Source organism: Phocoena phocoena, chromosome 3 (assembly GCF_963924675.1).
Source record: "Phocoena phocoena chromosome 3, mPhoPho1.1, whole genome shotgun sequence".
NCBI lineage: Eukaryota > Metazoa > Chordata > Mammalia > Artiodactyla > Phocoenidae > Phocoena > Phocoena phocoena.
The window spans coordinates 9,455,238-9,472,052 of record NC_089221.1 but is presented as its reverse complement, the minus strand read 5'-3'; the positions used below and the strand labels follow the sequence as shown (position 1 = coordinate 9,472,052).

The 16,815-nt window shown below is 39.2% G+C and overlaps 1 protein-coding gene across 3 annotated transcripts in view; it reads left to right on the top strand.

Moving 5' to 3' along the window:
- The window catches only part of CTNND2 (catenin delta 2), a 434,854-nt gene that overhangs the window by 305,105 nt on the left and 112,934 nt on the right, over positions 1-16,815 (top strand). For all 3 annotated transcript variants that reach the window (XM_065874257.1, XM_065874256.1, XM_065874255.1), the window contains one exon: positions 10,080-10,253. In XM_065874257.1, the coding sequence (XP_065730329.1) occupies positions 10,080-10,253 (174 nt within the window). The remainder of the gene's footprint in view (positions 1-10,079; positions 10,254-16,815) is intronic.

Sequence of the window (16,815 nt, the reverse complement as noted above, 5' to 3'; positions counted from 1 at the left end):
CTAGATCTTGATAATCATCTGAGAACTTGCAGTTCATGTCAACAAGTGTAGATGCATGTATCTCAAAGTACCCCTGGAGAAGCAGTACTTTGATCACACCAGACTAAAAGATGCTTAGTTCTGAAGATGTCAGTGTGTGACATACATAAATGGGATTAGATGCCATGAAATCCCATACCCTGAAAAGTTTCCTTGGAGTTTCAGGACTTTGTACTGAGACTCACACATAGCCCACTGTGTCCCATGGATTCTGTTGGCCCAGAAGTGAGACTCTGAGAATAAATAGAATAAATAGCAATCAATGTCCCAAAGCACACAAAAAAATAGCAATCAATGTCCCAAAGCACAAAAATTAATTTTATTGTTAGTTTAAATCAGTACATTGCAGATTTGAATTTTAAACTTACTTAAATTTTAAATAAGTTTCTCCTTGAGACAAAATATATATTAATTATAAGTAAAAATATTATATCTATAAAAATATTTAAATCACTTCAAAAATTTTTATAAATATTTATGTTAATAAATACATGTACACGTGATATGTAAATAATATATGAGTAAAACAGCAATAAGCTACAAGAAGAAAATAATGCACACACCCCCATCATCTTCCTTTCTAGTGTGAGCCACAATAAAAATTTATACCTGGGCCTCTAATCCTCTCTGATCTCTTTCTCTCTGTATTTATGCATAGCTTTGTTTAACCTTTCAAAGTACAATTATACGATATTGGTTGGAGTGTGAGTTAAAACACATCATACCACATCAGACAGCCAAGTTCATAGTGACTTCGAGAAGACAAGTGTGTTTCCCGCTAATGTAAAAGTCGGCGCTGCTGGCAGCTCTGGTCTGTAGAATCTCCGGAGGCTCCTTAGATCTGTCATGCTCACCTCTTCAGGATGCTGCCCTCCTCCTCATGGTCCAAAGATGGCTCTGTATCCAGAGTCCAGGAGAAGAAATGGAGCCAAGAAGACAGAGGGGAGTACCCTTTCCTCTAGAACTGCCCCCGCTGAATGTCACACACATCACTGTTGCCTACACCCTCTCCATCTGGACGGGACACATTAGCACCTGAGTTGCAGGGGTGACTGGGATGTGTAGTGTTTTTTGTGGGGCAACCGTGACCCTAGGTGAACCTTGGGCATTCTCTTAACCAAAGGGAAAAGGGGTACAGTGGCATACTAAGGGGGTGCAGTAGGAGTTCTCTACCTCAGTAAGGAGGGGTATTTTATCATTGAAATGGTTTAGAATTGTCTGCACAGGGTAATAAGAAAGACCAACTTTCATACATTTTGCTGTTTGCAAATTCTCTGCAGACAGTGTAGCCCCCGATTACCTGCAGCCAGGTGACTGGCACACCACTGAAGGGAAGGACAGGTGTGGGTGCTCCACCCACCCTGCCTCGCTCTGCAGGCTGTTGTAGACACTTTATCACTTGGCTCTGCGTGACCTCTCTCCTTGCCAGTAAATAGTCATCTACACCAGAATATGGAAAGGCTACCAAGAATTCCATTGTAGGGGCCTGCCGTGTTGTATGAACCAGTCCCCAATGATCAGAAAATTAGGTTGCTCCCAAATTTTAACTAACATAAACTGCAATCAACATCCGTGTAGTTAAGTCTCGCCTATATCCTTAATCACTTCTCAGGGATAAATTCTTAAAAGTAAAACATCTAGTTTTACTTTTACAGAGAATGCTTTTCAGGCTCTGGCGACATAGCCAAAATTTGTCTTAATCACTCTGGATGCCAGTGACACACAGTGTGAGTACATTTTGATTTGCTTTATTATCACCTGATGGATCTGCCCCTTTGTGACATGCTTGATGCTTTTAAGTCCTCGTTTCCTAATATCACAGGTGGTTTTTCTTTCTTCCAGGCAGTTTCCATTTCCTTATTAGTAACCATACTTTCTCGTTTGTGGCTTAATACCATTTCCTTTCTGACCATCTGCTGATTTCAGCTGCCGCTCATCCCTCACGGCTGGTAGCAGTGTAGTCTCGCTCTGCTGTCACCTCCCCGTATGCCAGGAGTTTGGTGACTCAAGACATGCTATTTCATGTCCTCAAAGCAATAAATCGCATGCACCCACAAAGACCACGGCTGCACGGTTTTGTGCGGTGACTGTCCTTTGCCACTCCCTGTGAATGAGTGAGATGCTTCTCCTTCTTCTGCGCCTCTCATATAAAATTTATCCTATGACCTAGAAATGCTGCTTTTCCACTTTCAGTGGATTTACAGACTTAACGCTCAATTTTGGGTGTCTCATTTAGTTTGTGTTTACATTTTACCATTCGGTACTCCACGCCATCAGCCAATAGTCTGTGTCTTACAGACTAGACCTGGGTTTCTCAACCTTGGCACTGTTGACATTTGGAGCCGGGTAATTCCCTGTTGTAGGTCTATCCTGGGCATTGTGGGATGTTTATCAGCATCACTGGCTTCTACCCAGTAGACACCAATCAATAGCACTGCTTTCCCTAGTTGTGACAACCAAAACTGTCTCCAGACATTGCCAGCTATCCCCTTGGGTGTTAAAATCACTCCAATTGAAAACCACTGTATTAGACTGTCTTTGAGGGATGTATCACCAAAGATGTAAACAAACAAGACTACAGGACTACCTCAAGGAAGTTGGCGAGTCAGGGACAGAGTCCCTTGAAAAAGCAGGTAGTGGGGTGAGTCATAGCCCAGGTTTCCCTAGATGTGGATGAGAAGTTAGGAGCAGAGAGAATTCTAGGTGAGCATTACTAGTGTTCCAGTTGGTTCCATCAGGATGACTTGGGGAAGCGGCGAGCGAGCCCGGTGATGTAGACCAGACTTGATAACACTCCTCTGTGGTCACAACACAGTGGCCGCTTTGTGCCAATGTCTGGAGCCCGCAGCATCACCCGCCTCCTTCCGCCTTCTCCTGAGGGGTGTGCGCCCACACAGGCACGGAGGTGAGTCAGCAAGTCTGTCCCTGAACGTCTTTTGTTCTGAAGGCTTGTTTGGGAAACACCATAGCCGATCTCACCTTTAAGACAGGTTTCTAAGCTCTCAAATGCAAAATTCCCATATCTTTTACAAGGAGAGCCTGGAGACACATGTACCACATGAATACGAGTCATTGGCCGTCACCTCTGTCCTCTCTTTCTGTAGGTTCAGCCTCCCTGTAGTCGACGGCTTCTGAACAGCTCCCAGGGGAAGTCAGACGCCCGAGCTACCCTTGCCTTCCAAATTCCCAAGCGTCAACACAAAAATCATTTCTCTTTTGGCTTTTGACAGTTGCTTGGAGTTTTTTTTTCTTAATAACCATTACTTCCATTCCCTTGCCCTCCTCCTTTTCCTCCTTCCCTCCCCGCATTAGCTGAAAGTGATGATGAAACACGGTCAGGGCAAAAATCAATTAGTAACTGCTGTTCAAACCAAATCAAGCAACAGTGGCCAACAGTGGATGGACTGTGTTTAGGTTGTGGCTCTTCAAAGTATTTAGCACTGGCTGCAGCCTAATTTACCCAAACCCTGCATGAAGGAACATTCCCTGACAGTTTCCCATTTTAGAGCCATTTTCTCTTCCTACATTCTGTGATGTGTAACTTCAGCTGGGAGGCAAGAGTGGGATTTTAAAATCAGACTGTTTTCCCGTCACTGCACATCCACTCCCTTTCCCTTGCAGTACCTCTGGCCCATTTATGTCACTGAAATCCCTTTAAAAGAAAAGTGAGCCTGCACACATGCTAACTGTCATTCTCTGTCGCTGGTAGAGAAATTTAGGCACTAGAGATGCATTTCGCTGGTGAAGAGGCCTTTTCTATTTGTGTTCCAAAGATACGACAGCGAAAGCTCTTTTCTTTACATAGACTGGAATGGCTGTGACATATGGGACAGAAGGAGCTGTGTATTTTAGCAGCGCTCCTCCCAGAATGTAAATCCTTCTTCCATGTAGGCGAGAACGTCTTGTTAGCATCTCCGTGGTACCCAACCCGGTGCCTTGGAAGTAGAAACTGGGGTAGTTGTAAGCTCCTTCAGAGGGAGGAGCTGAAATTCCCTCGTTAATTCTTCTCATTCAGTAGGGGCTTTTATGAATGTAATAATTAATCTCGTGAGCCACCGTCCCCTAAAGAATCCATTTACACAGTCTTTTTGTAAAGTGTACAGACATCTTTACTTTCTGATTTTTGAACTTTCTGATTTTTTTTTTCTTTTTTGACGGTACCATGCAGCACGTGGGATCTTAGTTCCCCGACCAGAGATCGAACCCACACCCCCTGCACTGAGATCGCACATTCCACTGGACCTCCAGGGAGGTCCCTGAACTTTCTGATTTTTATCCCTAAGTCAGACCTCTGTTTTCGTATGAGGAGCAAATGGCTTCCATGATTCCATCCTCAAACCAGCTAAGAGAGAAATCTTCAAAATAGAATTTAAGCCCTAAGGAGAAGTAAAAGTATTAAAAGCCAGTCTAAAGAAAGGCTTTTTTTAAAAAAAAAAAAAAACCCACACATTGAGCCCATTCCCACAGTTGTGTGATTTTCTTCCTAAGCAGGCATTCCTTACAGTCAGTGGCCAGTGTGTATCTCCTTCCCTGACCGTGACTACATCAAAAACCACTGTGTCCAGATTTCAGCAGACCCTTGGCTTCTAACATGGGAGCGTCTTATTCTCCTCCTTTTTAAAAATGTTTGAGCACCACCTTCTCGGAGAGAGAATACATATTTTCAATTCTAACAATTTTGGATAGTGAATGATATAAACTGTTCACTTATTTGTTTTATTGATATTAGTTGTACAGTCATACATTTAAAGCCAGTCAAGCAAAGTACTGATACATAAAAAGGAAGGAAATGATGCCATTTGCAGCAATATGGATGGACCTAGAGTTTGTCATACTGAGTGAAGTAAGTCAGAGAAAGACCAGTATCATATGATATCGCTTGTACGTGGAATCTTAAAAAATGATACAAATGAACTTATTTACAAAACAGAAATAGACTCACAGACATAGAAAACAAACTTATGGTTACCAAAGGGGGAAGGAGGAGAGGGATAAATTAAGAGTATGGGATTGACAGATTCCAGCTATCAATACTACACGTAAAATAGATAAGCAATAAGGATTTACTATATAACACAGGGAACCATGTTCAACATCTTGTAATAACCTATAATGGAAAATAGTCTGATAAATATACATATATATAACTGAAAAACAAAAGTGCTGATAATATGTTAGTGAATGTGGTGATACTTGGGATGACAAGTCAGTCTGTTGGTTTGTTCTGTGATCTACAGCATAATCCTGCCTTACACACTCCTTCTTTGCTGCCAGCCTGGCCCCAAAAGAGCTTCCAGGGCAGGACAGCCAGGGTGTAGCTGGAGGGTCCTCGTAACACTGACACCAAACTTTCTTAGTGCTTACTGTCACTACTATCCTGCTCAGCTTGGGCTGCTGTAACAAAATACCCTAGACCAGGTGGCTTACACAAACAGACATGTCTTTCTCACGGTTCTGGAGGCTGGAGGTCCAAGGGGCCAGCAGATTCGGTATCTATTGAGAGCCTCTTTCCTGATTCACAGATGGCCATCTTCTTGCTGTGTCCTTACATGGCAGAAAGAGAAAGCTCTGGTCCCTTCATCTCTTTATCAGGATACTAATCCCGTCATAGGGGCCCCACCCTCAAGACCTCATCTAAACCCAATTACCTCCCAAAGCCCTCACCTTTAAATACCATCACATTAAGGGTTAGGCTTTAACATATGAATTTGGGTGGGCTACCCAACATTGTTTTTTTATTTATTTTTGGATGCGTTGGATCTTCGTTGCTGCGCGTGGGCTCTCTCTAGTTGTGGCAAGCAGGGACTACTCTTCATTGCGGTGCGTGGGCTTCTAATTGTGGTGGCTTCTCTTGTTGCGGAGCATGGGCTCTAGGCGTGCAGGCTTCAGTAGTTGTGGCTCGCGGGCTCTAGAGCGTAGCTTCAGTAGTGGGGTGCAGGGACTTAGTTGCTCCGGGGCATGTGGGATCTTCCCGGACAAGGGCTTGAAACTGTGTCTCCTGCATTGGCAGGTGGATTCTTAACCACTGCACCACCAGGGAGGTCCCAATCCAAAGTATTATCTGTTGAAAAAAATCTAAAATACTCTGGCATAACCCACTCAATCCTTAACTTCTTAAACTTGAAGTATATTTGTAAATTCTCAATTCCTATAAATAAGACAATGAATAAGAGGAGCTTTAATGCTAGAGATTATCAAGGTTTTTCCCTATTTAATAACATGAATGACCTGCATAAAGTATAATTTGAACACTTAAGTACTAACTTTAAGAACCAAGAACATGGGCTTCCCTGGTGGCGCAGTGGTTGAGAGTCCGCCTGCCGATAAAGGGAACACAGGTTCGTGCCCCGGTCCGCGAAGATTCCACATGCCGCAGAGCGGCTGGGACCGTGAGCCATGGCCGCTGAGCCTGTGCATCCGGAGCCTGTACTCTGCAATGGGAGAGGCCACAGCAGTGAGAGGCCCGTGTACTGAAAAGAAAAAAAAAAAAAACAGTTAGAACTTTTGCAAGTTTTATTCGTTAAAATATAACAGATAAAATTTTAACTGTGCTTAAAATTAAGGAACATTTATTTAACTCTCAAGCCTAAGGAGTAAAACTATGAGGAAGAAGGGATATTTTCACTCAACATTTCCCCTGTGCTGGAAGAAAACTTTTTAAAACCACAAATGCCTTTCTCCTTTTTCTTTTGCTTTACCTTTGTCTAATTTCTGTTTGAGTTTTAAACTTAAACCTGATAAATGAAGATATATAAACACACACACACACTTCTCTGTGTGTGTGTGTGTGTGTGTGTGTGTGTGTGTGTGTTTATATGTCTCAACTTGGCAATAATGCAGCCAATATAATCAAAAAATACTCTGCTAGCATTGCCCCTGTTGGTTTCCTGGAAATACTTTGTTGGTTGTGCCTTGTCTCTATTACATAGAAAGTTCTCCCTCCTGACCTGAAAACATTTTGTTTCTTTATATATTATTTTCATATTTCAAGTTCTTAGAAAATTTTTGGTAATATGCCCTTAAGGTACAGTCAAAAACAAATATAGTTTGCATAAGGCTTATTTATAAATTTAAGTTCTGTGTTCTTTGGACTAAATAGCTGTGTGATGAGTGTTTTGACTGTGTTAAAGATTTAGCCACTGCTTGTCTTCAAGCCATGTGGCAGTTTTGAAGAAATTTTAGGATAAATTCATCTTGTATTTAAATTTATAAATGATGTGTTTCCATTTTTTTGGTAAAAGAGTTGCATATCCCTTGATTTCTCGTGGATCCTCACTCTAGAAGAAGGTTGGCATTAAATGTTTTCACGTGCAGAACTGTTTCACAACTTCAGTCTGATCCTGATGTCACCATTGCCCTGTAGTCCTGTTGGTATTGATTGGCTAGGCGACATGACCTCAGGTGTGTTAGCACAACTTTTAAAGAAGACTTCCGGTCTTTTATAGGTGATGAAAATCTAGTTTTTAATGGACAGTTGATAGATACTTCTTTCCCTATTAACTCAATAAAAGTTTGAATAAAGTACCCAGATGAAGGCAGGATACACTGACTGGCTTTGAAATAGTTCTTTATCTTCTGTGTCAATGTGCCAGGGTGCCATCAGCGTTGTGAAATAGCAGAGAATCCCCTTTGAACTTCTTTTGTTGCCGTCAAAGGCTATCCATATTCACATCAGTTTCCCTTTTATTTCCTTCAGATTCTCTCTGTAGCCACTAAGAAAGGATTGTAATAAAAGGTATTTAAGAGCTACATAGATCACATGTCAGAACGGAAGAAAATTATCTAATGATTTAGCCATTTATCCTGTTTTATTTGCACAGAAGTTAGAAGAAAAGAACGAGATGAAACCCAGCAAATGATAACACAGCTTTTTTTTTTTGCTCTTTTTACAGTTTGTCTGTCACATGTTGTAATGAGAGTGCAAATAGAACTTCTCTATACCTCACGCCGTTATGTTGGCTCTTACATGAGAGGGAAATTCTATCCATGTTGAGCTCTAAATCTTTATATGAAATCTAAATCTTTATATGAAAATGATAGCTTAAAAGTATTAAGGAGATAACAAAATGAAAAAAATGAAATAATTTTGCATTTCCTGTTGCACTAGCTAGCCGAGAGATTCAATACCCCCAGCTGGTTTCCTTTGAGAAGACAATATCACTCCTGTTTCATCATCAAAGTCACCAAATCTACAAAAGGGCTGTTCTCTTAGCCTAGTGCTCTCTTTCTATCTGGTGCAGTGAGCCAGTCTCAAATAATGAAGCAGGAGCAATGTGACAAGTCTGGTTCACTTTCAATTTTGTTTTGTTATGTATTTAAAAGAGATGGACTGGTTTTATTGATAGGCTGTGTACAGGTGCAAAGTCCGCTTTGAAGGGTTTAGAAGTGGCTTTGGTTGAAAGAACAGGAAGATCCCCACATTGAGTGTCCTTGTTATAAAGTTGAGATAGAGTGACACTCTGAATGAAAACGACCTTTAATGGGATGGCTGTCACCCGTCGATGGGATGTCATTCATCTCTGAGCTTTAGCCTTGAACTGAGTTAAGCTGTGTCATAATTGAGAAAAAGAAGGCATGAATTTTTAATTTTTCTTTTGGAAAATAAGTGATAGAATTCTTGAAATTGTTTGTGACTGTTAAACAGCTTTTCATTATTTCTATCAACACTTCTATTTTTGTTGCGAGGTTATGACGTAAGCTATATTTTCTTCCAGGTAAGTTTTCAGAAGTAGGGAACTTACACAGATTCTGAAATACAATTTTGTTTTCATAGGTATACATACATATATATGGACACAGGTGCACATATATGTATGTACATAAAATATCTGTGAGAAAGCTTAGTATTGATATATATGTCTTTTAGATTATGTTTTAAGCAATCATTAATAAACACCAATAAGCAGTTAAATAACTTAATATTCCCACTCTGATACTATAAAGTAATTCTTTTGTTTTACTATGATTTTTCTCAAAAATGAATATGGGAGTATTTTTTCTACACTTATTACTTTATTTCTACCCTCATTATACTCATTGCCTTTATTTTTAATGAAAGGAAAAGGCTATGTGTGATCAAAGATCAGAATCATTATTGGAACTTTTAATATTTCTAAATTATAAGGATAATAAAACAGAAAATTAAAAAGGTAGAAAAAAATGAAAGACACTTTATTAATAAATTTTTATTATCATTACATTTTTTTACTATGCATTTTATTTGGAATCAAACACAAACCCCCTACTACTTTGCATCCTGCTTTGTTTATTTAACTTTTATCATAAACATTTGTCCAAATTGCTACATGATCTTCATAGCTGTCATTTTTAAGACTCTACCGATATGCCTTTGTGCATATAATCCATAATTTAAAATGTATATGTAATTAATTTTTAATTACATATTCTGTTATTTATTAGATTCAATTCAAAGCAAACATCAGAATTTCTATAAGATCAAAATTTGCTTATAGCTCACGTCAATGTATGTAATAAACCGTAACAATTTTCTCTCCTTTGTCCATTCTGTCATTTGTTTGATGCCCATAGATGCAATGACAGAATATATATTTTACAAGTGATATAGGAATTTATCACAGTTAACACTTGTGTATAAGAAGTGAAGGCATTTGATAGTTACTAACTACTATGCTATGCCTATAGTATGCTTACTGTAAGGTGCCTTGATGTTTAGCTTTCTTCCACACTGACCGATTAAAATTAACCCATCTCTTCTCCTTCCTTCCTGTAGCAGTGTGCTAGAATTTTTCTCAGAGGGCTTAGCCATTCTACTGCCAGTTACATTCACTTATGTACATGCTCCGACCCCCTCCACCCTCCATCATAAGCTCTCGGTGGGTAGGAATGGCTCTCCCATTTTGGTGGTCCTTGGACTGCTGATGTAGTATCCTACCTACAGTAGATGCTCACCAAATGTCATGACACCCTGCTTTTGTTTTTGTCTTTGATGTTTGCCGAAGGCAATACTGGGAAGTGTAAAGATGTTGAAGATGTTTACTCTCTCATTTCTCTTCCACCAGTGGGATGGAGTAGGACCTCTTCCAGACTGTGCAGAACCACCAAAAGGGATCCAGATGCTGTGGCACCCATCCATAGTCAAACCCTACCTCACACTGCTCTCTGAGTGCTCAAATGCAGACACGCTGGAAGGGGCAGCAGGCGCCCTGCAGAACTTGGCTGCAGGGAGCTGGAAGGTATGATGAGTTTGTTACAATAAGAAAGAAATCTGGAATGATGAGAAGGTCCTTAGGAAATATGAGAAGTCCAATTTTGAGAAGTGCAATTCTAATAAAGTTTCTAAGGTTGTTAGAGGAAGACCAGTTCCATTGAACTGTTGGACTTAGAAAGGTATTTCTTTTAAAAATTCTTCTTAAGGGCTCAGGGGTCATTGAAGATCGCTACAAAATACAGAGGAATAGATGTAAGTATAGTCATTGAAGATGCTATGAATGCTTTCCATTATATTTGTGTAGCTGAGCTACTTCATTTTCAGGGGCAACTGACATGTTGAGACTTTTCAAAGCACTGTCATTGACAGTTAAGGGAGCTGATACCCAAACATGTCATACGAAAACTGCTGTGAATCCTGAAATGTTGTAGCTGGTCCTGTCCCCAAAGGAAAAGAATCTCTTCCATTTTTAAATTACAGGATTACAGAGGAAAATAGTTATCTTTGGCAAAAGGTTACAGTAAAGCAGCTGTATGATTGGGAAAGAGATTAGGAGGGTCTTTTTCTCTGGGTCTTTACAAATACACACTGTTCCAGGTCGGTTCTCACCAAAAATTTTTCATGACCTTCTTTGTGGGTAGAAACGGATTCACAATAGCAAAGAATTCCTGAGTTTGGTCACTAATAGTTACATGGGCTAACTTGCCTTATCGCACAAAAGAGTGTAACCTCTTAGAAGAACTGAGGGCATGTAGGGAAAATATCAAGACGTCCACCTTCAATTCCTCATTCATTTAATATCAATGCCCGGGTGTTGGGATATCCATAAATCAATCTTTTCTTTACCATTCATTTTCTTCAAAGTAATATTAATATAGACACATAGCTACAGATAACTCTCAGAAGCTCAGTACCATGGGTACCACAGGTATTGGCTTCAGTATCGTGTAATAATATATTCCCTGCTTATTATACCTTCCAATACCTGACTCTCGTCACTTCTCTCTCTGCCATCTTCCTTTCCATGGCTACAGTGTCAGCTGCAGCATTTTCTTTCTTGGATGTGACCTCCCAGCTCTTGGGACCCAGCCCCTGATGGTACTTCCCAGGAGCTGGCTACTTACTAATGCATGGCAGGCTCACCTCTTCGCTTGAGAGTCTTAGGAATGAACATAATTATCCCTTTCCCTCCCTGCCCATAAGGCATCACTAATGCTGTACCTTAAGAATTCAGTTTGGGATGGACTTGAGGTGAACTTGTCTCTTGCTTTCAACAAGAGAAAAGCTTCAAGTATAGAGTCTCACCAAGAAGAATGACAGAGTATAGCCTTACATAAGTAGGAAAGAGATAGTAATGGAAGTCACTTCCTTGAACTTGCCCTTAGCATTAACTTCCCTCTAAAGTTAGGAGGCTTCAACTCAGATCACAATTCAAACCTAGGCTCTAACTTTTCTAAGCTTTGTGGTCCTGGGAAAATTAAAGCACCTCAGTGTTTCTCAGATGCATCGTCTTTAAGCAGAGGAGATCATGGCGGCTTCACCCCACATCACGCAGATCAGTCGCAACACTAGATGCAAAGATGCAGGATGTCATAAGCTAAGGGTTTGTCACTGTATATACCCAAGAGCACTAAGTTGCTGCAAGTCCCCACCCATCTCTGGCTTTGGAAGATGGACTAGAAGGGGATGGGAAGAGAAACACTTAGGTTTTTATAAGAACAAGTTAAAAATGGAGAAATGTCTTTGAGCTCTAGAGGATTTTGAATGTAAGGCTTCCACCTTTGCTTTAAAAGTTAAACTCTATGTCCCATGTGCTGAAAAAGTTAACTGGAAACATGGAAAATTTATAAAGATACAAATAAAACTTCTGGAGTTGAAAACAACATCTGGAATGAAAAATACATGGAATGGAATCAACAGCAGATTAAACATTGCAGAAGAAAAGATTAGTGAACTGAAAGATAGCAACTGGAAACTATACAAAATGAAACACAGAGGAAAAAGAAGAAAAAAAATTGACAGTTCATCAGTGAGCTTCAAGTGGCCTGATGTGTAAATGGAGAACCAAACAAAACAAGAGGGAAAGGAGGAAGAGAACAGAAAAAACTATTTGAAGAAGTAATGTTGAAAACTTTCCAAATTTACTGAAAACTGCAAGCTCACACATCTAAGCAACTCAAGAAACTCTAAGAGAAACATGAAAAGTTATAACAAGTTACATTATAATCAAGTTGCTCAAAATCAGTAGTAAAGAGATAATCTTAAAAGCAGCCAGAGAAAAAAGACATGTTACATACCAGGACTGTACCACATCTCAACACCACACTCAAGGATCAGTGTCACCAATCATTCATTTATTCATGTGAGTCCTTGTTGAGTTACTAAGAATGTCCTCTAGAAGACAATCTGGTCTATAAGGCTTCTAAGGGCAGAAACCCATTCCGTTTATTTCTTTGTACCCCACTGCTCAGCCCTATGCTTGGCTGAGCAATAATGCTCAAACACAAGCTTTTAACTGAACTCGTGTCTATGTCCAGATGTCTTTCTTGTGGATAACAGTCTTCTATATTTATAAACATCTATCAGTCACTAAGCAGTTAATAGCACATATTGTGGCCAAGCCATCTTCAAATGGTCACACTTTATGATTCTTTATTTGGTCCTTTGATTCAGATGGGAACATGTAGTCAGTACAATCTAAAATTGATAAAAAGGAGGAGTTTGGGGGGAGCTATTTTCATTCCAGTTTCCAGACTCATCAGTGCTTTTCAGGATGCAGATTTTGATATCATTGCCCAGTTCCACAATTCCTGCTGCAGTACTGGACTTGCTGTTTAAATTGGTAATTAAAGACACAGGCTCTGTATCTCAAGGTAGCCAGGTCAGCTGGGAAAGCTGCTGAGATATGTCTGGGTCTTTAGGTGTTTAGAGTAATAAAACAATAAATTTATAGTTTATACTATTTTATACTAATTTATTTTATACTGATTTATACTATTTTGATATTCAAAAATTCTCTCCTACTTTGGGTTATATAATGAGAATTATGGAAGAAGTCTGATAAAAATTCTCAGTATTTTCTAACAATAACATCTTGCTGGCTGTTTTTAGTGCATAACCCTGAACATTAGTTCACACAGTTAGCCCCAGTAGGACATTTATCCCCACATATCCAGATGCACTGATTTGGTAAATTTTTCTATTACTAATAGAGACCACTGAGAAAGAGGCAGAATGGTCTGGAACAGCTGAAATCAACATCACAAAAGCTGTTCTGTACTTTAGACAAAGTTTAACAACTATGACTCTCAGATTCCCAGCCCTCATCAGATTTCAAGCAACAAATTAAAAAATACAAGGAGTTACTCTTGTAAGCAGGCACACAGATCTGCCTTAAGAAGGTAGAGTAGACACCCTGACAGCAAAGTGAAAAGATAGAAGAGTTAGAAGAAGTAAATACAAAGATGCAAGAAAGAAAAAAATGTCAGAGGCCATTCAAGGTTTCAGCTGTTTCATTTATCCTAATTGTGGATGGTCATAATGCTGACCTTCCGTTATCAGAAAATGTTTAATTATTACTTTAGATTATTATTACTAATTTTTACTAAAGTTACTTTAGTAACTTTAGAAGACAGAAAGCATTTTAAAAGACTTTTATCCCAATGGTTAAGGTAGAATTTTGAGTCTCAGGATGTCAACCTTACTTATAGGAAACACTGGCTTTCCTGATAACTCTAGACAAATGGAATAGTCCTCAGGCAGGGCAAAGGGCCGTTAGGACATATTTGTGCATAGTTATAAATATACATACTTATATACGAATTTTTTTATCAAAATACAAATACACAAGTATGCCTAAAGGTCAATCATGTTATCATCATCTTTTGTATAATTTATTAATGTACCATATTAAATGGCAAGGGAATATGTGGGAAGGGAAGATAGATAATCTATAGGAATGATTTGAGAAGATTGTCATTAAGCCAAACACTGATAAATAGTTACAGTTTTTTAAAGATCGAGAATAAATTGTACCAAAACCAAACAAAGAAATCCTTACTTTAAAAAAGCTTGATTTAAGTAAAAAAAAAAAAAAAAAAAAACAAAAACTGAGCAATTAAAAGATTGACTGAAGACACAGAAACAGCATCAAATTTCATGCAGACAGCATTACCATCTAAAAGCTAGGGTTCTAAGAATGTGTTTTTATAGCAACTGTTGAAATTTAGTGGCCTTTTTTTAAGTGTCCTTAACGTTTATGGCCCAAACAAAAGCAGAAATGTGAAGGTAAAACACCAGAATTTTGCATGGAGAGAGCTTTTTATAGACCTCATCATCTGAAACAATAACTTCTCTTTATGGGACGATCGTGCACACTCTTTTTCCGTGACAAATTGACTAGCAAGCTAGATCTTCATAATGGCCCAAATACTTTTTAAACTTTAAAACACTCATTACTTGGTTTACAAGCATCAGAAAAACATAATGGCAGAAGCAAAGTGAAGTGATTTTATTAGCTAACATGGATTTCAGTTACGTTTTTCTCATTTACAGTAAAACGATTTTGTTTGTCACAGAATATTAAAACAGCCGGTTATAGTAGTTTAAGGAGTTCCAAAATGTGAATGAATGCTCTTTCAACTCCCATTTATGGGTTATTTTTATTGTAACTGAACTCTCTGAAAACTCAGGATTAGAACTGTAGAAATATATGTGTACTTGCTATTAAGTCAAACATTTTAGATATCTTTGTATGGTCAGTTTTCTCCCTAAAATGTGACTATTCTCAGAGAGTGTATTAGTTGCCCATTTACGTTTAAAGTAAGATGGAATAAAGAGATACTTGGATATTAATCTGTTAATATTTAATGAAGTAACATGATAGCAATGTAGATTTACTGAGAAGGAAACAGAATCTCTGGCCATGTGGCACATATGAATAAAAAATAAGAGAACTGGGAAATTTGAGACTTGTTCCTAAGGACAGGGGCAATGCTTTGAAGGCATTGAATTTAGTTCAGCTTAGCAATTAGTGTATCATTAAGAGTGAACCAGGGCAGATGAGTGGAGTGCAAGAAATAAAAGTAAAAATCGTGGTTTAACATCTAAGGCAAAGGTCTTTGTCATAGTTAACAGTGTGATGTAAAGCATAAGGTTTAAATGCAAAGAAACAGGGTGGTGAAAGATCATGATGAAAATGGGACATGAAGCATCATGCCTATTGGGTTAGAAATGGGGCCAAAATAAACACAGAGGTTATCTGAGGACCCAGCCCAATCAGCAGGCTCCTAGGGACAACACATTGAGTTGGACCTGATGCCCAGCCTGAGGCAGAATGAGGATGGGCCCAACCTCAGGAGGAGATAGAGAGGAGCCAGGGTCACCACAGGTCACTGGTTCTAATCCCACAATATTTAGTGGTTTCTTCTAAGACCCCAGTAAGTAGTACTGATGCCGAGGGCTGCACCTGTATTAGAAATGCCACATGCATCCAAACTAACTAGAGAGTAAGCCCATTTTTGGATAGTTTGGCTCTACTTTCATCATTGTCATTGAATAGCAAAGTGCTAAGTTACAGAATTACATTCAGAAACTGTAGAAACAGCTACAGCTGAGGGATTTCCACTTCCACCCAGGAGGCCAAGATGGAGCACCAAGTTCCTTTAAGTAGTAATAATAACAACAACAATAGCAGCAAGCCAGAGAAATATATGACACAATGGTTGTTAAAACACTAAGCATTAGTCAATGAAGAAACTGATCTCTGAGAAACAGGAAATAAACAAGGTGAGCCCTATGATTGTCCCAGCTTACTGTCTTGAGAGAGTTTCCAGACCACAGCACAAAGATTAGGAACCCAGGAGGAGCTCAGCAGACTCTCTGAGCTAAGGAGATGGAACTGAGTATCTAGGGAGACCAAGGTGACTAGAGCTTATAGGACAGAGCACCAAAGAGGAGAAAGCCACACATAGAAAGAACCCTAGAAATATGTAGCGGATCTCCCTCAAATATTCAGCAGAGATCTGTCAGTGCATGCATGTGAGAGAAATACCCAACGCTGAAGAAACAACCTTCTGAAATGATTAGACAGAATGAAACTTGGCACTTACACAGGAATGGGCATAATGTGCATTTCCAAGTGCCAGATAGGAAAACCTCATAATTCATGGATCACTGGGAAGAATACTCTCAGGTCTTGCCTCAGTGTTGAGGTATAATTAGCCCTGGACTAAATATGCTCTAGTCTTTCCTATCAAATCTTAAAAGTAAGACCCAGAAGAATCAATAGTTTCCAAGTAAATTAACTGCATCCTTGAATAAAGTTTAAAAATACCTATAGGAGTACAAAAATATCCAGCATCCATTGCGTTAAAATTAGTAATGTCTGGCATCCAATTGAAGATAACCGTACAAGCAAATAAACAGGAAAATGTGATTCGTAATGTGGAGAAAAATCCACCATTCAGAACCAATTCAGAGCCAACAAAGATGTTAAAAATAGCAGGCAAGCAGTTATTGTAACTCTACTACATGTGTTCAAAAAGTTCATTAGAGTCGTGGAAAATATATAAAAGGCCCAAATAAAA